This window comes from Thamnophis elegans, chromosome 2 (assembly GCF_009769535.1).
Source record: "Thamnophis elegans isolate rThaEle1 chromosome 2, rThaEle1.pri, whole genome shotgun sequence".
NCBI lineage: Eukaryota > Metazoa > Chordata > Lepidosauria > Squamata > Colubridae > Thamnophis > Thamnophis elegans.
The window spans coordinates 40,006,241-40,029,590 of NC_045542.1; the positions used below are offsets into that span (position 1 = coordinate 40,006,241).

General features: G+C 38.9%; 1 protein-coding gene across 1 annotated transcript in view; it reads left to right on the forward strand.

Moving 5' to 3' along the window:
* The window catches only part of LOC116502524 (ATP-binding cassette sub-family A member 8-B-like), an 86,512-nt gene that overhangs the window by 18,394 nt on the left and 44,768 nt on the right, over positions 1 to 23,350 (forward strand). Inside the window, 11 exon segments of the mRNA XM_032208405.1 lie at positions 773 to 999; positions 1,917 to 2,055; positions 3,262 to 3,447; positions 4,505 to 4,637; positions 7,281 to 7,437; positions 7,809 to 7,867; positions 11,083 to 11,193; positions 12,001 to 12,176; positions 19,258 to 19,377; positions 21,807 to 21,945; positions 23,098 to 23,188. Coding sequence (XP_032064296.1) covers positions 773 to 999; positions 1,917 to 2,055; positions 3,262 to 3,447; positions 4,505 to 4,637; positions 7,281 to 7,437; positions 7,809 to 7,867; positions 11,083 to 11,193; positions 12,001 to 12,176; positions 19,258 to 19,377; positions 21,807 to 21,945; positions 23,098 to 23,188 — 1,538 coding nt within the window.

Consider the following 23,350-nt stretch of genomic DNA (forward strand, 5'->3'; position numbering starts at 1 on the left):
GTCCTCTTTAATTGTTACACATCTTGCTGTTAGGTGGATGCCTAAATATTTAACCTTTTTTTACTATCTGTAGATCTATTTTCTCTGTCAATTCTTTTTTGTTGTTGATGTTTATCTGTAAGGTTCTTAACTATTACTTTAGTTTTTTCTTTGTTTATTTTCAACCCTGTCACCTCTCCCTATTCCTCAATTTAGGACCAGTTTCTAGTGGTTCTTCTAACAGAAAAACTAAATCATTTGCAAAAGCTTGTAATTTTTTTTCTTTTTTGATTTCCATTCCTTTTATTTCTGGATCCTGTCTAATACTTCTGGTTGGGATAGTTTAAAAATACTTTTGAAGATAGCTTATTAAGATTGTTGTCAAACTTATATTTCAGGATGAGGGGGAGGGAATCCTTTGCTGTTGTTTTGCATTTTTCCTATAATTTCTTCATATTTTAATAGTTCCTCTTAATCCGAAATGGAAATTAGATTACCGTAAGTGGCACATAGCTGGTATAATAACAGAACTAGTGCAGTGTTACATAGCTGAGTATTTATGGTGGCTTTCTGCATCAAAGATGATCTCATTTATGCATTTTTAAATAATCTTTTAGCCTTATGCTGTATATTATTTATTCTTTGCTCCTTTATCTATGATAGTGAACTGATCATAATATTTTGCAGCAATCTAAGAGATAAGGGTTTGATGCTTCCTCACGCACCTATTTCTATCTTCCTAGGGAAGCTACCAGTGATTTCAGAAACCAGTGATTTTGTTTTTTGTTTTTAGCGGATCACCAATCATTCTGTTTGGGAAGAAATGCAATCTATGAACGGCATTCGTATGAGATCATCTTCTATTATGCACGGAAGCGAACTGGATATTTTGTTACTCTTATGGCTCTTATCACTATGTTTTTCACCCTTTATGTATTTCTTGGCACAAACTCTTTCAAGAGAGAAAAGGAAATTGAAGGAAGTGATGAAGACAATGGGACTACGAGATGCAGCTTTCTGGTGAGCTATAAGCTGGGCTGTGGTTTCTTCTTGTCACTTGAAACCAGCAACTTCATGGGAGAAAGAAAGCAGGAGTCCACTGCTACCCGGGGCACTTAGAACAGAATTAAGTAAGCCAAGCATGGTCATGAAAGTATTGATGAAAATAGTGATTCTGTATTGTTTTCTCTCCAATTTAGACATTTACCTGAGTGAACAGTGTTGTTATGAAGTTGTGGATGTCCTTGCTTCCCTATCTTAGAGTGATGCAGTTAAATCAGGGGTGGGTTCCTGCCAATTCTAACCTCTTCTATAGAAGAGGTTCCACAAATCTACAGTGCCGTTTAGGACCAGTTCCAGCTCCCTCCCCAGCCCGTCTGCACATCATGAAGATGAAGAGTGAGAGGAGGAATTCTGGGAGTTGAAGTCCACAAGTCTTAAAGCTGTCAAGTTTTTTTTCTAAAGACTTAAGGGTGCAAGGGTCTTGTAACTTTACAGCTTTAAGACTTGCGTGCTTAAAATGCCAGAGTTCCTGAGCCAACATTTTGGTTGCTAAGCAAGAGCGTTGTTAAGTGAGTTTCACCATATTTTACAAGTTGGCCATGCCCACCCAGTCACATGACTGCCAAGCCACTCTCACTCGATCACATGGCCAGCAAGCCAATCCCACAAAGCAGGCCTCACCTACATAAGAGATTCTAAAAAAATTTGAAACCCACCACAACGTTAAATACACCTAAATATTCTTTCATTTGTGATTTTACAAAATCATTTAAAAAAAATACAGGGCAGAGGATCCTTTTGGGGTTCTGTTATTATTATTTTTATAGTTATTTCGGTGACATATGGACATTAGTGACATTACAAGAAGGTTAACACTCTCTCTCTCTCTCTCTCTCTCTCTCTCTCTCTCTCTCTCTCTCTCTCTCTCTTTGTAGGCTTTCCTGGGGTTTGCTGTATAGTGTGTACACATTGATTTTGTCCGGTGGATATGCATTTCTTTTGCAACATTCCTATCTTCCCTTGACCAACATTTCTACATTGTTTGTTCTGTTCTTCCTTTATGGTATAGCATCCGTAAGTCCTCCATGTTTGTTTTCAGCATATTTTCCTACACTGTTGAAATTCATAATAATTAAACTGTTTCAATGTCTGTTTGAACTTTCTCAATATATATTTCTCTTTTGCTGCAGAATTACAACTGTATTTTTCGGAGTATAAGACACACCTTTCCTCCCCCAAAAAGAGAGTGAAAATTTGGATGTGTCCTATACACTGAATGTAGCCCCACCCACCCCCACCAGAGGTCAAATATGCAACGCATGGAGGCAGTGATGCTCTGTGGCTGTGATGGTAAACCTATGGCACCCTTGCCACAGGTGGCACGTGGAGCCATATTTGCTGCCACAGCAATCCTCAGCAGCCCTCAGCTCTGGCATGCATGTGTGCACCAGCCAGCTAATTTGTAGCCTTTCGGAGGGATGGAGGAGACCGTTTTCAGTCTTCCCAGGCTTTAGGAAAGCCTCCAGAGCCTGGAGAAGGTGAAAATCTGCCCCACGTGGGGGTCGCTTAGCCATGTGTGGTGGTGGGGTCACTCGCACATGTGCAGGTGGGTGGGTAGGCATGCAGGCACGTGCAATAGTGCACACATGCACAGTTTTGGCACACCTTTAGAAAAAGGTTTACCCATCACTGGTCTGTGGCAATCTCTGCATCCTGGAACAACTGATTGGGGGAATTCCGGCAGTCTGATCCACCTGCCAATGAGCTGTGCTGAATCAGGGTGCAACAAATGCTGAAGCTGACCTGGCTGGTCAAAGTTTGCAGCATCAATCACATTCAGAAAGCACAGTAACTGATTCAGCAGGATTCAAAATAATAATAATATACAATATATTATCAAAAGTAGGGTTTCCAAGGTAGCACTAAATACAAGCAAAACACAAGCAGTTTCACTTTCAGTTTTCAGCTAAGCTAGGCTCCTTCCTGTCTCCTTGTTGCTCACACAGCAAACTTCAGAGTCCAAATAGTCCTCATTGGCTGACTTAGTTGTTATGCCTATTTATTGACTGACCTTGTTATCATGTGTCAGCTGAATACCATGGATGCTGATAGACAGAGGCAGAATTTTTCTTATTATTATTTTTATCCCCCAAAACTAAGGTGTGTCTTATACTTTGGAGCCTCTTATACTCCAAAAAATACGGTACTTCATTGATTTAATGGGATATTAGTAAAGAATTAGTAAAGAATCTTATTAAATGGCAGTTTTCTCTCTTTCAGATATGCTTCTGTTTCATGATGAGTTCACTCCTAAAGAAGGCCAAAACCACTGCCTTTGTTGTCCTCCTCCTCAATCTTTGTTTTGGAGTCCTTAGCATCACAACCTTATTCAAGTTAATGCCTTCAGCTTTGGAATTAATTTTGAACATATTCTGCCCATTTACTTTTGGTGCGGGGCTTTCAAAGGTTGAGTATTATGCTGTTTCATTAAAGCACCACCCTTCTAAGTAGGGTAGAACATGCCTGATATATGATGCAAGTAGTCTTCAACTTACAACAGTTCATTTAGTGAGCATTCAAAGATACAATGGCACTGAAAAAAGGTTAGGGTCAGGGACTTAAGACCTTTTTTCACACTTATAAGCATTGCAGTATCCCCATGATCATGTCAGTGATGGGATTCAAATAATTTACTAACCAGTTCTCTGCCCTAGTGACCAGCTGGGTAGGTGGGGCTCGGTGATCATGTGGGCGTGGCCAAGTCAATGTCACTCAGGTCGATGGGCACTTCGCCTTAATTGTTACAATGGTAATAAGGGTTAACTGGAGAGGAAGTTTCTGTAAGCAGGACAATAAAGATTAGGCTAGAAACAACACCAGAATGTTTCCTTCCTGCCTTCCTTACAGGATTAGTCCTGTAAAGTGGGAAAAAACAAAAGGAGATTTCTTCCAACAACCGGTTCTCCAAACTGCTTAGAAAGTTACCAACTGGTTCTGAATAGATGTGAACTGGCTGAATCCCACCACTGGGTCATGTGATTAAAATTCAGATGCTTGGCAACTGGTTCATACTTATGATGGTTGCAGTGTCCTGGGGTCATGTGCTTTTGCAATGATCTGACAAGCAAAGTCAATGGTGGAAGCTAGATTTATTCAACAACCGTGCAATGATTCACTTAACTGTGGCAAGAAAAATTGTAAAATGGGGTGAAGTCACTTAACAAAGGTTTCACTTAGCAACATAAATTTTGGGATCCATTGTGGTCACAACTCGAGGATTACCTGTAATGCAGAGATTCTTGCCATTACTCTATCTTTCTATTTCTATTCTGCTACATAATCTACAAATAACCCTGGATAAGTACAAGATGGCTTTTGATTCCATTCCATTTCATTATTTTATTTCATAGAGTTTCTAGGGGGCTAAAGTTTGATTTGTTAAAGGTTTTGTTAGATTCCAAATATCTGTTCTTTCTTGCCTGGTGTTTATTCATGACAGTGTGGACTTTGTGTTTTCATGCAGGTTTTTCAATTCCAAAAATATGCAAGATCCTTCAGTTTGTCAGAGATAATGTCTGAATCATTCATTTTATTCTTGCTTTTTGATATTGTTTTATATATGCTGCTGACTTTCTATTTTGACAAGATTGTCCCTGGTAAGCATATGCTGATAAATGTATGATAATTAGCAGACTGCCTTTCTGCAAATTGCATTTCAGGTGTACTTCTCAGGAATTGATCATATAAATTAGTACTGCAGTTTGTCTGCAAAAATCTTTATGAAAAAGGAAGTCCATGATTTTTTTTTAGATTTATTTGCTTATAGTGCATTTTAAAATCCTACATACAATTTGTTCCTTCAAATCAGTGATGGGATTCAAATAATTTAACAACTGGTTCTGTGCCCTAATGACCAGCTGGGTTGGTGTGGCTCGGTGGTCATGTGACCATGGCCAACTCAATGTCACTCAGGTCGATGGGCGCTTCACCTTAGCTGTTACAATGTAATAAGGGTTAACGAGAGGCAGTTTCTGTAAGCAGGGAAATAAAGATTAGACTGGAAACAACACCAGAATGTTTCCTTCCTTACAGATTAGCCCTGTAAAGTGGAAAAGGGAGATTTCTTCCAACAACCGGTTCTCTGAACTGCTTAGAAAGGTAACAACCGGTTGTCACAAATATGTGCGAATTGGCTGAATCCCACCACTGCTTCAAATATAGTCTGCATTTTAGATCTTTGTTCCCTATTCTATTTTCATCCAAAATCTCTTTAAAAACTCAGTACAAAACGCACAACCAAAATGATATAGTGCCTTAATTCTGACATTCAGGTTAAATTTAGAATAGTACAAAGGTGCACTCCTTATCATTGCCAGCCAGGGCCATTAAGAGGATTATTAAATATTGGAACAAGACTAATATGGGCCCCCTCACCTACACATGGACACATAAATTAATAATGTCAACAAAACCATCCTTTTGTTGATGCAACCATAGACTTAGATGCTGAGCTAATGCTGCAATAAATCTTGTTCCAAAATAATCAATAAGGAAAGCAAAATAATGCTTGTTTAACTTCCCTCCAGACAAGCCAATCTCATCATGTTTTTCATAATTTAAGCTTCAAAATGTTAGAATACTTTCAGGAAAAACCAGTTTATAGATAGCAAATAGATTTTAGGAAACTGGCCTCTTGAGATTCTGACTTTGTTTCATTTCTGTACTTGTTTCACATTGTTCTGAATTTAAAATTTCATTTTGGTTAGTTTCTCTTGTTGATATGATATGAAATGATATAGTGCCTTAATTCTGACATTCAGGATAAATTTAGAATAGTACAAAGGTGCACTCCTTATCAGTGCTAGCCATTGAAAAACAAACTTTGTGATCATTTTGCAAGGTAGATTTACACTTTTGCAATGGCAGTATCGTTCTCCACTTCCCTTTCTTTTAATCTTTTATGGAAATTAAAAATTTCCATAAAATTAAGAATTATTTGTTTGGTAAAGCCACTTCTAATTATAATGTTGCCTGACAACCTTGGGTTGTTTGTTTTAAAGTTTGCTTTAATGCTGCAAGATGTCCTACAAATGAAACTGCCATTCATTACTATTGAAGGATACATATAGGAAAAGAGCAGGCTGAGCTGGAAAGCGGAGTAAAACATGTTATCAGTTTGGAGTCATTGTATTGCCACAAGAGACCCAGGTGAATTCCCTTGATTCTTATGTACAGATAGTAATAATAAACTATTCTGTGCTTTGAACTGAATGAATGCTTCTAGTCATTTGCACCTGCCAATACATTTCAGAATGTATTCTACCATAATCAAATATTTTCTTTGGTTTGATTGGACTACTCTGGTGCTTCTCCCTCAGTGAGCAATCAGGGATTATTTAATTGGTCCACCCAAGTGCTTGAGGGATTCTCTTGATTTTCCAAGGATGTTTAACGAATGTCCTGAAATTCTGATGGCAGTTTAATTTGAAGCCTTAGTTACCACTTGTAATAAGGAAGTGACAACAGCCTGGGTAGGATTAGTCCTGAGTAGTTTGTGCTGTTCATTGCTCCTGGGTGTATGTATATATTTCAGTTGATTTATTGAGTTGCTCCATGAAATGAAGTAATAAAAGAGATACCAAAGGAACCGTTGTAGAAAGACCAGGAGCAACTATGATTGAATGCATATATTACTTTGGATTAAGCTTACAGTTTAATGATAAGAGAAGCACTAACATAGCTTTGTCCCCATTCTTTTTTACTTCTATGGAGTCCTGCTCAGTTAGAGTAGGCACAAGTCCTTCTGGTTCCAATTCTGCTGTCTTTTAAAAAGAATTTTTTTAACATTTTTAGTTTTTCAAACAGGCAACTTGTGATCTTGTTTGACTGATGATGGCTGGCTGGAATGTTCCTCATCATCAGATGAGGGAGCATTCCCAGTCAGGGAAGAGAGATGCGGTTCTCCTTAACCTACCAGGTGATCACCCTTTAGTTCACCCCCCCTTCAGGGGGGCTATGGTCCAAAATTGGACCCCCCGACCTAAAGAGGTCGGAGCTAACTGCAGAGCTTGCCGATCAGGCTTCCAGGACGCTGGAAGTACAACCAGAGGTTGCCATTCCGGTTCCAATTCTGCTGTCTTTTAAAAAGAAACTTTTAACATTTTTAGTTTTTCAAACAGGCAACTTGTGATCTTGTTTGACTGACAATGGGTGACTGGAATGTTCTTGCTTGTGTTTGTAAGAATGTATAGTTATTACAGATGTATGAGAATTTGACGTTCTTTAAAAATATCTTTTAGACAAATATGGGCTGCCTTATCCTCCCTTATTTTTCTTGAAGAAGAACTATTGGTTTAAATCAAGAAAGCCTTACACCAATGAACAAAGTCATGGAAATATTTTCAGAGAAAATATTGAACCTGTGCCTCCTGAATTTGATGGGAAGGAAGCCATTCGGTAAGAGACTAGAAATATGGCATTGAATATTTGGAGTTATTGAAGATATTCTAACAGGACCATACTGTAAATTTGTCTTATTCATTAATCTTGCCTCAACTTGAATGTCTCCATTCAAGACAATCTAGACAGTGCATTCAGAGAATATTAAGGGTCTCCTTCAAAAAAGTAAACTAAAATAAGAAATACATCACTACTGAAATCCAAACTGGATTCATGTAAGTCATGTAATATTTCCAGTGACATGACTAAAGTTAAGCATAAGATATAAAATTGCTCAATTCCCCCTCCTGAGTGGTGCATTGTAAGATCATATTTATGAGAAAAATATATGAATATTTAAAAAGTTCAATATTTCCCTTTTTTTAAAGATTAAATAACATTAAAAAAACATATAAAGTGGGAAAAACAAACACAGAAGCTTTGAGAGGTAAGAAATATTTTCATGTTCTTAATCTTTTCCGCTTAATTTTCTTCCTTCAAATTCAAGAAGGATTTGCTCTAACATAGCACTGGCTTTGAATATTTATGCTGCCCTTTAGTGTGAAATTTAATCTAAGAATCAGCCTTAACAATGCTTTGTACAGATAGTCCTTGCTTGGATGTCCATGATAGCACTTTGTTGACATTGTTGCAACTTTTTGTCTAAGGATTTTTAAAATTACAAATATCCAAAATGCTGGGAGATTGTTTAAAAAAGGCAGTAGAAAAATATTATTTTTATATGATTTCATAAGTTTTTGGGTGAAAATGCTGAAATCTTGTAATATGTTAAATACGAGCATTAATATTTCGTGAATATTTTTCAGATGTCCAGAGGGAAACAAACATTCATGAAATTTTTTTAGAATTTTAGAATTTTATTGGGATTTATAGGCTGCCCTTTTCCCTGAGGGGACTCAGGGCGGCTTACATTCGTAGGGAAAGGGGAAGTGCAATATAACACAAAAACAGTATGTGACTAAAATAAACAGTAAAAAACACAACTTTCATTCAGCATTCAACACTCGGGCGGGGTGAATTAGAGACTTATCCCCAGGCCTGGCGGGATAGCCAGGTCTTGAGGGCTGTGCGGAAGGTCTGGACGGTGGTGAGGGTGCGAATCTCAACGGGGAGGTCGTTCCACAGGGTCGGAGCTGCTACAGAAAAGGCTCTCCTCCGCGTAGTCGCCAGTCGGCATTGACTGCCGGATGGGATTCGGAGGAGGCCCAATCTGTGTGATCTAATTGGTCGGAGGGAGGTGATCGTCAGGAGGCGGTCTCTCAGGTATCCAGATCCACTACCATGGAGGGCCTTAAAGATGGTGAGTAATACCCTGAAGCGCACCCGGAAATCGACAGGTAGCCAGTGCAGCTCGCGGAGGATGGGTGTTATGTGGGCGAACCGCGGTGCGCCCACTATCACTCCCGCGGCTGCATTCTGGACTAACTGCAGTCGCCGAATGCACTTCAAAGGCAGCCCCATGTAGAGCACATTGCAGTATTCCAGCCTAGAGATCACAAGGGCTCGGGTGACTGTTGCGAGTGCCTCCCGATTCAGGTAGGGTCGCAACTGGCGGACCAGGCGAACCTGGGCAAATGCCCCCCTGGTCACAGCTGACAAATGATGGTCAAAAGTCAGCTGTGGGTCCAGGAGGACTCCCAAGTTGCGAACCCTATCTGAGGGGTGTAAAATTTGACCCCCCAGCCTGAGCGATGGAACACTGGCCAAATTGTTGGGAGGAAAACACAACAGCCACTCGGTCTTGTCTGGGTTGAGTACCAGTTTGTTAACACTCATCCAGTTCTTAACGGCCTCAAGACCCCGGTTCATCACGTCCACCGCTTCATTGAGTTGGCACGGGGCGGACAGATACAGTTGAGTATCGTCCGCGTATTGATGGCATTTTATCCCGTGCCTCCGAATGATCTTGCCCAGGGGTTTCATGTATATGTTAAATAGTAGGGGGGATAAGACCGAACCCTGTGGCACCCCATATGTTAGGGGCCTCAGGGACGATCTCTGCCCCCCGACCAACACCGACTGCGACCTGTCCGAGAGGTAGGAGGAGAACCACTGCAAAACAGTGCCTCCCACCCCCACCTCCCGCAGTCGTCGCAGAAGGATACCATGGTCGATGGTATCGAAAGCCGCCGAGAGGTCAAGGAGAACCAGGATGGACGCATGGCCTCCATCTCTGGCTCTCCAGAGATCATCGGTCAATGTGACCAAAGCGGTTTCTGTGCTGTAACCAGGTCTGAAGCCGGACTGGAAGGGGTAGCTAGCTTCCTCCAAGGACCGTTGAAGCTGGAAGGCCACCACCTTCTCGACAACCTTCCCAACAAAGGGGAGGTTGGAGACTGGACGGTAGTTGTTAAAAACGGCTGGATCCAAGGATGGTTTCTTCAGGAGGGGTCTCACCACCGCTGTTTTAAGCGCGGCGGGGAAGTGCCCCTCCCGAAGGGAGGCGGTCATGACCGCCTGGATGCAGCCACGTGTCACCTCACTGCTGTTGGCAACCAGCCAGGAGGGACACGGGTCCAGTATACAGGTGGAGGCACTCACAGCTCGTATGGCCTTGTCCACATCCCCAGAGGTAACATCCTGAAACTCATCCCAGAGATGATTTGCCAAGTAGTCCCCCTGTGACTCGGCTGGATCTGCAGGGGTGGAGTCCAAGTCCGACCGAAACCGAGCAACTTTGTCCGCTAAGAACTGGGCATACTCCTCAGCCTTACCCTGTAGGGGGTCCCCCACATCCCTCCTATTTAGGAGGGAGCGGGTGATCCTGAACAGGGCGGCTGGGCGGGACTCAGCGGACGCAACCAAGGTGGCAATATGTGTTCTTTTAGCTGCCCTCAATGCCCTGATGTATTCCTTGGTGCATGTTGTCAGAAGTGCTCGGTTCGAAATTTGACTAACCTCACAAAATTACAGCATTTTAAAACTTTAAAATATGAGTGGACCAAAGCTTTTATGTGACATGACATGGTGGAATCCGACACCTAATAAAAGATTGCTGACAAACATGTAATTTTCTCTGGAAAAAAAATCTTGAGGTCCTTTTCAACGGGTAGTACATAAACTTCACGCAGTTTTACAAGGTCCATCTGCATCTTTTTTCCTAGGGTTTCCATCAGCATCCTAACTGGCAATAGATGCTGAGAGGAAATCACTAAGCTCTTGTAGAGAGATGCACAACAAATTGTTGGGAAGATATATATAAAGATTCCCAGGAAAGAAGAAAAAATTATCATTAGCTGAAATTTATTATAGGATTTGGGACAAAAATACTGTTTTTGAGATTATGCTCATTGAATAAAATACCTGAATGAACTAGAAAATACTTTTCTTCTACAAGGATTGAGCAGGTTGACCAAGGATTTAAAATGCCAATTTGCAGATATCATTTTGAGATCATGGACTGCCTAGAAACAAGAATCAATTGAGGCACATATTGAACTTGATTCTTTGCTTATCTCTAAGCTGGCTTTTCATTCTCAGCAAATCCTTCAGAACTTTTGCTTGGCTATTTTTTTCAAGACAACAATGGCAGGACAGTGCTCAGTGAAAACCAAAATCAGTTTAGAAAGCAGTTTGCATTCTTCTCTTGAAACTTCATATATTGCTGGACTTTTAGAGCTAACACGTGTTCTTCTACATTAGGCTTGTCTTTGGATATCTATGAAGGGCAGATCACTGCAATTCTTGGTCATAGTGGAGCTGGAAAAACAACATTGCTAAACATCCTCGGTGGACTTTCTAAGTCAACTGATGGTAAGAATTAGACTTTAAGAAGAGGTCAGATGCAAGACTAATCCCAATCTAGTTTATATAAGAAGAATTGATCTGTATCAGACGAAGAAGCAATCAGCTCACACAGCCTGTTTCTCACAATGGCCAACCTCATCCTTATTGGCAGTCCCAACTAAGATATGGGGGGGGGGTGGGCATAGCTCTCTCTGCTGTCCAATAAATGGCATTCAGAGGCAAGCTACCCCTGCAGTTTATCATGATTACAATCCTCCATTGTTAATCCCCATGAGCTCTTCAAATTGTAATACACTCACCTAAGCCACTGACACAAAATAAGAACAAACTTAACAGTTCCATTATGTACTTTGTGAAAATTTACTCTCAAGCATGCTTAGAATTTGTAGGCTGAGTTTTATTTTTCCTTCATTATATTTAAGAAAGTAGTTCATAGGTTTTTGGGGGATTTGCTTCCCTGAGAATTAAGGGCTTGTTCTGTTCCCAGGAGGTTTTTTTCACCCAGTGCAGTTTTTTCTCTGGCTCATTAAGAAAGAAGATCTTTTGCTCTTCCCCTGCAAATTCCCTCTCTCCCCAATGTATGCTCCTCCTTTCACCTCCTTTCTATTTCTCCTTTGTACTGGGAGTAAGAGATTCATTAGGGCAGGGCTTAAAGATACTTTCCTAGGTAGAATAAAACTCTGGAAACAATCTTTTTGAACATTGTTATTATTTCCATACAATGAGAGAACATGCATCATCCTCTATTAAAATATTACTAGCTTGCACAGGGTTAAAACTCACCACATACTTTTTTTGGGTTAATGCTTACAGGTTCTGCAACCATTTTGGAGTACAATATCGCTGAGAGGAAAGAGATGGAACAAATCAGGCAATTTAGTGCTGTGTGTCCACAGTTCAATATTCAGTTTGAATATTTAACAGTGAAAGAAAATTTAAAGACATTTGCTAAAATAAAGGGGATACCATCCAGTGATATAGAAAATGAGGTAAGCATATATTCAGAAGAATATAACTGAGTTGGGGTTGAAAAGGAGAGAGGAATAGGCAAGAAAGGTACATTGCAATTACTTTATAGCCATGTCATCAGGATTGTTGAGATCACCTGGGGGAGCAAACCACAGCAGTTCTACTTAGTCAGCAGTAGTGACTATAGTGAAAAACAACCTCTGATTTTCAAATAAGTCAAGATCCAAACCCTTATAAAATGCATGCCTATTGATAGAATGTACTTTCATTTCCAATCAGCCAAGACTGAAAAAACATGCTAAGAAATTTAACAGAGTTGAATATGAATGGGGCTTCCAGTGGAGACGTCACAGTGGTGCCGGGGAAAGAGAACGGTCTCCATTCATAGACTCCAAATATTTTGCATTTGGGGACCTCTCGGGGGCGCAGTGAACCTGGAGAGCCAAGTGGAATAGAGGGGAAGCCTGCAGGGCAGCGAGGTGAAAGGTGATCACCCACTGCAATGAAGGAAACCCCTGCCAACCCAATGCGAAAGTATGTGCCATTGTGTTATTATGGACCCAAGGCCGTGATGGGCCAGAGAGACTGAGAAAGAGAAGATTTACTTAAGAGAATGTGACATCTATTTGGTCGAAATCCCAGAGCTGCAATGGTGATAATTGACTGTAAAAGTAAGTCCTAGTTATTCAGAAAAGAAGATAGCTCCAGCTGAAGGGGGATTTCCCTGAAGAACAAGTGGCGACTCGGCAGGAGGAGCAGTGACTCAGCATACTGAAGTTACCATAAAAACTGAATAGAGGAGAAAAGGCAAAAATATTGAAACAGAGATATCAACAGGAGAAGGAATTGGAGGAAGGGGGAGTGGAGAGAGTGATTCGGTGAGCCTGAGCGACAGGAGAAAAGTAAGAAGGGTGAGGAACGGCTTCCGTGGGCTTCCGTGAACAATGGCGGCGAGAGGGAACTGAGCAGATGAGTATCAGAGACAGAAGCTGGAGGAAGAAATTGGTGTTCTTAAATGACGAAAAGAGAGAAGAGAAACATATAGAGACCAAAATTAAAGCAGAGAGGAGCAGAGAGACTTGGAGTTGAATAAGAAGGAGGAATGGATTAAAGAGGATATAATAGGATATTAACCAAAGACCAAGGAGGAGCAAGGAAAAACATTGGACATTGATTGTAACATTACCAAGGGACCAGTTATTCATTTATCAAATTAACTAAGAAGATTTAAAGAAATATTTATACATATTTAGCATAATATAAAATGGTTAAGTAACCCAGGAACCAACAATCAGAAAATTCACAACTAAACTGTCTAGACCTAAAATTATATTACACCAGGAATTATATAGTTATTTATTTATTTACTTATATCTTTACTCATATTATTGAAACTTAGATTTGTATCTATATTTATACTTTTATAGATTGATTAACTGATGTACTAATATCTATCCTTACATCTTTACTTATATCTAAATTTATATACATACTGATTACCTTAAAGATTTATATTAGCATATATCATGATTAACATATAGAATATATATAGAATATTTATATCTATTATATGTATATCCATATCTACAATAACCTTAATTATATACTGAATAACTGGATCAGATTAGATTGACTAATAGCAGAGATATATATTAATAACATTTTTACAGTACTACAAGCTACTTGGTAGTAGCATGGAGAGGGACAAAAAGATTTACAGGTAAATAGTTGATGGTAATTTGGGAAAGTATTTATAGAATTCTTAGAGAACAAAGTAAAATCTTGAAAGAAATGACCAGTATTACAATGATAACTCTGAGGACAGGGGGAAAAGCTGCATCAAACCCAATGATAACAATGGCCATGGCATCAAACCAATGAACAAACAAAGAGAGAATGCAGAGAACACCAACACAATGCCAAATATGCAAATGATGCAGACCACCTTGTTAATGATCCAGGATACAATGGTGAAGTTACAAGAAACAATGTCAAAAAACCACGGGGAAATGAAAAATGATATTCAGAAACTGGACAATAAAATGGTGTCAATCCAAGAAGCAATCCAGAAAAATGAACAAAAAATAAAATCAGTGGAAACCAAAATGGAACAAACTGAACAAAAACTGGAATTGGTTGACCAAAAAATGATTGCACTGAACAAGATTTAGAGGACTCACTAATCCATTTAGAAATGGACAGGGCAGCTTTTTACCTAAGATTTCAGAACGTGACAGAGGCCAAAGAGGAAGACCTAGGACAGATAATGGCAGAGTTAATCACTGAATCACTTCAAAGAGACAAACATGAAATTCTGAACGAATTGGACGATATCTATAGAATCCAAACCAACTATGCTAGGCGCCATAGACTGCCCAGAGAGGTACATAGCAGATTTTCTCAAAAAAAGGTCAGGCACATAATATATAAAATAACTTGAGAAGAACCAATGGTATACAAAGATAAGGAAATTACCACCCTGAAACAAGTTCCCAGAAGCCTTCGAGAGCAATGAAGGGATTACCGCTTTTTGGCCTCACAATTGAACAAACGGAACATACTGTTTAGGTGGATACTACTGGAAGGAATACTTGTCTCCTGGCGTGGCACAACAAAACTGCGCTACGCAAAATAGCGGTGATTAAACCGCGTCGCTAAAGCCGCGATGTCATCACCGCGTGTCATCACCGCTGCGACAACAGTGCAGCGACAGAAGGGCGTTCTACAGGCTTCGTTCTTTGCCTCCAAAGGTAGCCCTCCAGCTGACAGCGGCAGCGGGCACGGGGCAAAGCGGGCTGCCCAGCAGCAGCAGCCCGCGGGAAGGGTCCAGCTCAGCCGCGGGGGGCAGCAGCTTCCTGCGGCTAAGCTGGACCCTTCCTGCGGGCTGCTGCTGCTGGGCAGCCCGCTTTGCCCCGTGCCCGCTGCCGCTGTCAGCTGGAGGAGGAGGGCTACCTTTGAAGGCAAAGAACGAAGCATGTAGAACGCCCTTCTATCGGCGCTGTTGTCGTGGCGGTAGGGTCATGTTTTTCTTAGCGCTTCGGATGCCACGGATTTGCCTCTGCACTTATGTCGGCGCGGATAAGGGCATCGCGGTTTTGTGGTGGAACCATCTCCTGGCAGGGCAAAAAGATCAAAGTTGATAACTTAGATAAGATCCAGGAACTATATGATCAATTGACAGGAGTAGAAGAGGACTATAGTAGCAGGGAGGAGCTGGAGAACAAACGTCAAGAAGAAGAAGAACAACAACAGGAAGGCAGAAGAGAAAGAACACTAAGAAGAAGGAGGTATTAGAACAAGAACACAAAGAGCTACAAGGACCAACAGGAACCAGAAATTGGTAGATAAATAGGAGAATGGAAGAATTGAAATTACTATTGATTAATGTTAATGGACTAAATGCATTGGTGAAAAGGAAACAAATATTTACAAAATTAATTATTCAGAAAGCAGATATTGTGTGTCTCCAAGAGGTACACATTAAAAAACAAGATGAAAAATACTTAGAATATAATAAATTGATTTAGATATAATAATAAATCTATGCAGATCCAAAAGGAAGAACATTAATGATGAAAGTTATAATAGGGCAAAAAACAATATTGTTGGTAGTTATCTATGCTCCTAATAAAAACCAAGGGGAATGCTACAAGAAAGTCCATGAAAAGATTATTGAATCAGGGCAAGGGAACATATGTATTGTGGGTGACTATAATGGGGTAGTGAATATTAAAAATGACTATACCAGTGATAAAAAGAACAAGGCAAAAAGGAACATACTACCAAAACCTTTTTTTAAGATGACAGATGAATTAAACTTGATAGATATGTGGAGAAACTTGCACCCAAAAGAAAATAAATATACTTTTTTATTCCAACCCCCCTAAATCATGGTCGAGGATTGACATGATATGGATGAACAAGGAAGTAGGTAAAGGGATAGAGAAGATATTTTCCCAAACACATGGGCAGACCATAACCCCCTTGAAATAACATGGAGAGGCCACAGAAAAAAAGAAGAGGAGATGGACATTAAACCCCCAGATTTTAAATGAGACGGAATATACACAAACGCTCACAAAAGAATTGACACTGTTTTTCGAAGAAAATAAAAAAAACAACATACCTCACTATCAAACCTGTGGGACACAATGAAAGCATACATAAGGGGGATAATGATAGCATACATGGCAAAGAAAAATAAAGAGAAATGGAAGCAGCATAATATATTAAAGGAAGAAATTGGAAAATTGGAAAACCAACTCCAAAAAGAATTAGGGAGTGAACAAAATAAATAAATATTGGCTCTAGCGAAACACAAATTAAATATATTAGAACAAGATGATATGGCAAGAAACCTAAAATTTACCAAACAAAACTTCTTCGAACATGCTAACAAGCCAAGGAGATGGCTAGCTTATAAATTAAAAAAAGAAAAAGAAGGAAGGATAATACAGCAGCAGCTACACAATGAAATGGGGGGTTTACAAAACAATGAAGATGAGAAAAAGAGGATCACAAAAAAAAATATTTTGAGAATCTTTATATGCAGGAAGAAATAGTGAAGGATAAAATAAGTAATTATTTGAAGGGGAAAGGGTTGCCACCACTAGAAGAAGAGAAAAGAGCAACAGAACAGCACTTGAAGAAGAGAAAAGAACATTAGAAGAATTGAAAGAGGCAATCCAGAAACAAAAAAAAAGTAAGACCTGGGGCCAGATGGCCTTCCAGGGGAAATTTATAAAACTATGGGTGAATTAATAGAAATATGGAAATATGTAATGAAGCGTTGAATGAAGCAAAACTACAGGAATCAAGGAGGGAGGGCTCTATCACCTTGATACCAAAGGAGGATATAGGCAAGAATCAAATTAAGAACTATAGCCCAATTTCGCTCCTTAACGCTGACTACAAAATATTTCTGAATATCATAGCAGAAAGTTTGAAAAAATTATTAAACGAAAATATACACCCTGGCCAGAATTGATTTCTACCAACCAGGCAAATAAGAGACAATACAAGAATGGTAGTAAATATACTGGAATATTACAAAGCATGCTCAAAAGGCATTTGATAACTTAAATTGGCAATTTATGATCCAACAAATCAGAAGTATGAATTTTGGAGATAAGTTTGGATATATGACAGAAGCTGTATACACTACCCAAAAGGCAAATGTAATACTAAATGGTGTACAAAAACATTCCAAATAACGAAAGGAGTACATCAAGAGTGTCCACTGTCACCTCTACTCTTTATCCTGACATTAGAAATACTATTAATCAGAATTAGAGCAAACCTAAAAATAAAAGGAACAAGGATCAAGGAGCCATTGGAAACTGGCCCCATCTTATTACAAGAAATAGAAAAATATGAAGACATATTAGGCCTTAAAATTAATAAAGAAAAGACCAAAATGTTAATGAAAAATTTAACAATGAATCAGAAAAAAGAATTAGAGGAGGAAATGGGACTACAAATTACTAGGAGAATTAAATATTTGAGAATATGGTTAACTGCAAGGTGCTCCTTGATAAAAGATGAAAATTATATACAATTATTCCAACAAATAAAGAAGGATTTGGAAAGATGGGGAACACTACAATTATCTCTATTAGGAAGAATTAATAGGAAGATATTCATTTTAATAAGAACTGTTAAACTGAATATGTTACCCAAATTACTTTAACTATTCCAAACAATCCCTATAAAATTGGGCAAGAGGTTCTTTACAGACCTAAATAAAATAATTACAAAATTTGTCCTGTCAGGTAGAAAAGCACGGAAAAAACTAGTTTCACTCCAGGATAGAAGAGGTAGAGATGGCTTTGGACTCCTGGTGTGGGAGCTCTATTACAAGGCTGCAACATTAGTTTGGATTAGAAATTGTATAAATCTAAAAAATAAAAGCGTTCTAACATCGGAAGGGCACGCCTTTCTGTGGGATAAGAGAAATAAAGCACATTCTTATTTTTACAGACATAAAATAAAGTATGTGTTAATACCAACTTGGGAAGACGTAAGGAGAAAACACTATATGAAGATCCCCTGGTGGTTATCCACCATGAAGGCTATGATTTATCCCAACACATTAGATATAGGTAAAATGTACAGGTATAATGAAATTTTAGATTGCCAACGGAAACTCAAAAAAAATCAGGACTAAAAGGATATGTGGCCATATTTACAATTACAATCGAGATATAAAAAGGATGCTGAGGAATATGGATTCGATATTCAACCACAACAATTAGGTAAACTGTTGGTAGGCCTAGAGGGAAAATTAATAACCAAAATGTATAATTATTTACTAAAATTTGATAGGGCAGAGGAGGTTGTAAAAGAACCAATAATGTCTGGGCCAAAAATTTTGGACACAACATAGAATTAGAAGATTGGGAGACAATTTGGAACAAAAATTATACAATTATGAAATCTGTGACCTATAAAGAAAATCAATACAAGATGTTTTACCGTTGGCATGTAGCGCCAGCCAAGATGTACCAAAATTTAAACCCAAAGTGCTGGAAATGTAAACTGGGACAAAGATACCTTCTTTCATTTATAGTGGTCATGCCCCAAAGCGAAAAGATGTTGGTTGAAAGTACAGAATTGGCTGCAGGAATTAACTAAATGTCAAATAGAATTCAAATCAGAAATGTTTCTCCTGGGGATAATCAGTGCAAAGTACAATAGACACTTAAAATACCTGATGTTACATATAATAACGGCAGCAAGGATTGCTTTCGCACAGTATTGGAAGAATGATAGAATTCCGCCAGAGGGATTAGTAATCCAAAAAATATATGAGTGTGCTGAAATGGACAAACTCACATTAGAGTTAAAGGGAAAGGGTGATTCAGAATACTATGCGGTATGGGCGAAATGGTATGAATGGATAGACAATAGAAATAAGAAATGGAAATGTACACAGGGTGAGAATGTTTGGAAATAGAAAGTATATAATGTATTCAATATTGATTCCAGTTGTATGGATAATGTCACAGATCTGTTAAGTGCGTGATAGAGATATGTGTGGAAAAATGTGCAATAAAATATTTGTTTAAAATGAATATAAATGTACATTGTTATTCTTCATAGGTAGAAAAAATACAGATTCTCTTGGATATCAGTGCCATTCAGAATACACAAGCTAAGGATTTAAGTGGTGGACAGAAACGAAAATTGACTCTGGCGATTACTTTCTTAGGACAACCACAGGTAAAAATCACCCATGGGAGAAAAAGTCTATTGCACACATTTTTCCTTCTTTCCCTCCCTTCTTTCCTTCCTTGATCTGTATAGATTATAGAAGTCCCTAATTTAAATATGTACTTCCAGAATCTGTATATACCGGTAAGTTGATTCCTTTCTTCTAATAGGAAATAGGAAGAACAAGGATTTGATATACTCTTCTCTGGCTTTATTTCTTTGAAAAATACAATTCTATCCTCAGAGGTTTCTTAACACTTGCTTGAGCTTTTTGTGAAAAGGGAAATGTTCTCATCTGGATTAATTTCATTTAGTTGCCAAAAATTAGATTTCATAAAGGTTATTCTAAAGCCAATGGATTTTCCAATTTTCTTATTTAATCATAAAGAGTAATTGAACATCTATATTGAATGATATTGCTCAATATTATATATAATATACATATAATACATGTAACCCTCAATTTACGACCACAATTGAACGCAAAATTTCCATTGCTAAGCAAAACAGTTATTAAGTGAATTCTTCCCACAATTGTTAAATGAATCACTGCCGTTGTTAGGTTAGTAACATGATTGCTAAGCGAATCTGGCTTCCCCATTGACTATGCTTGTCAGAAGGTTATAAAAGGTGATCACATTATCTAGGGACAATGCAAAGGCCATAAGTATGAGTCAATTGCCAAGTGCCCAAATATTGATCATGTGACCACAGGGAAGCTACAATGGTCATTAAATGTGAAAAATAGTCATATGTCACTTTTTTCAGTGCCATTGTATCTTTGAATCAGTTGTCGGTTTCAAAAATTTTTAGAACCTCTTCTGTAGGTGTGGCCTGCTTTGTGGGAGTGGCTTGCTGGCCATGTGACTGTGTGGGAGTGGCTTGCCAGCCACGTGACTTAGTGGGAGTGGCTTGGTAGTCATGTGACTGGGTGGGCGTAGCCAACTTGTAAATTGTGGTGAAACTCACTTAGCAACCAAAATGTTGGCTCAGAAACTCTGGCATTGAAGTGTGCAAGTCTTAAAGCTGTCAAGTTACAAGACCCTTGCACCACTAACCCTTTAGAAAAAAAACCTGGGGGTGTTCAAACTTGGCAGCTTTAAGACTTGTGGACTTCAACTCCCAGAATTCCTCCTCTCGCTCTTCATCTCGATGATGTGCGGACAGGCAGGGGGAGGGAGCTGGAACCAGTTCTAAACGGCACTATAGATTTGTGGAATCTCTTCTATAGCAGAGGTTAGAACTGGCAGGAACCCACCCCTGCTTTGAATGGTCACTAAACGAACAGTTGTAAGTCAGAGATTACCCATGCAGTTTTCTCCTTAGGTTAAACAATATTAAACAGAGTAAAGAAAAGAAAAAAGCCAAAGAAAATAAGGAATAACATAAGAAAAAGAAACAAAATGTAATTCAAATTAATTTTGATCACAATTTGCTGTATTTCTCTATGCTTCTCTGCCCTTGCAAACCATTTGTTATGGTTCTGAATAATGCTCCACACCAGTTCAAGACTCTGACACTGTTCCTTTCTCAAAGACCCTGTTTATTGGGTACATCATATTGGCATGTTCAAATGTAAAGCCAACTCTGAATAATTCCTGTGCTTTGGCATAATTAATTGATACATACTGGCCATCACCAGGCTAATAGGTCACGTTAGGCAACCAAGCAGGTGATGAGCTTCCTAGCACTCCCTCCTGCTGTTGCTAAGTTACATTGGGTTAGCCTTGGTGCTCAGGTGACTTATTGTTGTTCTGCATGTCATGATGTTTTTTTTTTGGTTTTGCCAGCTGTGCTTATATTCTAAGACATACGGTAGACTGATTATTCTCTGTAAGCCTTCTACGCATGTCCTTTTGCCTTTCTTCTTTCTCTCTCTCTCTTTCTGTTTTGCCTGCCACGTGGAGGTAGGCTAGGAACTTTACCAGAATGTAGTTATTAGCCAGTAAGTTTGTTTGTTATTTATTTTACAATAAAAATGTGTTTTCTTAGAATCTACCTCGAGTTTATTTTACTACGATTCACCCCTCATCAAACACAGGGGTGAATTTCCAACCCTCACACTGCATTCCATAAGTCCGCCTCCTCCCCAATGTGACACCTAAAAAACAAAGCAGAGAAAAGTATGGATTCAGCTAATGTCATTTCTAGAGTTGACACCATTCTTATATTTCTGTCTGCATATAGTGCTTCATACATGGTTTTGTTCTTACAGTCGTTTTTTAGCATTTCACTCCTTTTGAGGATATATTATTAGTCCATCCAACCACAAATGTGCTACCTTGAAGTATACAACCTTGAATTTTCTACGTGTATGAAACATTCTTTAGTCCAAACCTATTCAGGTTTCTCTAAATTTGATAGCATAGTTTCTCTCCCATTCATTTCTCAATACAATTGGAGTTAAAATACGTACTTCTTGTACTTCTCACCTGCAGGTTTTATTACTAGATGAGCCAACTGCAGGATTGGATCCTTATTCTAGACATCAAGTATGGACTCTCCTAAACGAGCAAAAAGCAGGTCGAGTCATTCTGTTAACTACTCAGTTCATGGACGAAGCTGATATCCTCTCTGGTGAGTAGATCTTCCTATAATAAAGCAATGTACAATATAGGAACAAGCACAAAGTAAGAGGAATAGAGGTATATTGTAATGCTACTTCTGTATATGTTGTCAGGCTTCTTTCTGTTTCTATTTCATAAAATAAAATTCTTTTGAACTGCATAGATAACTGCTTGATATAGCATCCTAATGCAAATGTTCAGTGTTCCAGAAGTTTGGGGCCCACTCTAGACATTGTGAAGCCCCAATAAAATGTTAGATGATAAATCTTCTAAGAGCTGTGGGGGCGCAGTGATTAGAATGCAGCATTGCAAGCTAACTCTGCTCACAACCAGTAGTTCAATCTCAACTGGCTCAACTCAGCCTCCCATCCTTTCAAAGTCAGTAAAATGAGGGCCGAGATTGTTGGGGACAATATGCTGACTCTGTAAATCACTTAGAAAGGGCTGTAAAGCACTGTGAAGCTGTATACAAGTCTAACTGCCTTTGTGAGTGCTATTTAATGAATGTTGTTTAATGAATTCAATCTGATGGTTTTATTTTCCATACTAAGCTCACTTTTCACTTCTTCCTATCTTCTATCTTCAACAAGTTTGAAGGCCCACTGCCACTTGTCCCCTTCATTCTTTTTTCCTTGCAGTCCAACAGGAAATTCCTTCTTTGCATTCATTTATAGCACAATGATTGAGGTGTTCTCTCTCAAGGATTTTCATCCAACAGGGTACAGTTTCAGAGTCTAATAACAAAATTACTATATTTTTTCATAATTTTATTTTGACTTTCCTACTAAAAAGTATTTTACTTTGGGAAGCAAGTTCAACTTCAAGAATTAGGTTGGACTGGTTGTAGTTTAGCTGGGAACCAGTCAGCGATCACCATACTGAAGCAGAGATTTGGAATATGGGATATTCAGGTTGCCCATGCATTATGTAGGCTTATCCTATTGCAAGGGAACAAATCTGCCTTTATATAGCAATAAAAATGAGTTACAAAACATAGGCTTTTCACAAGGAATAATTGATGTTGAAGTAATATTTGTTGGTTTCCTTTTGCTGACTCACTTTTCTAAAATGCCCATTCATTCTACAGTTGGAATTTGGCATAGAGGGCTTTGTACCGCTAAACAGATAACAACAAAAACATTATTGCTTGCTATTTCTCTAGATCACAAAGCTATTATCTCCCATGGCAGCCTGAATTGTGTTGGCTCATCTCTGTTCCTGAAGAAAAAGTGGGGAATTGGCTATCATTTAAGGTACTAGAATTATGACAGCATTGTGTTTTATTTGCTTGGCGATGGTGTTTCCTATCAATTCTAGGCAGTCTGTGTGCAAGGTGCCCGCATTGAGGATACTGATATTCTTAGAATCTATAAGTTTCTATTAAAGTTTGAAGACAAAATGATAATTGAGGAATA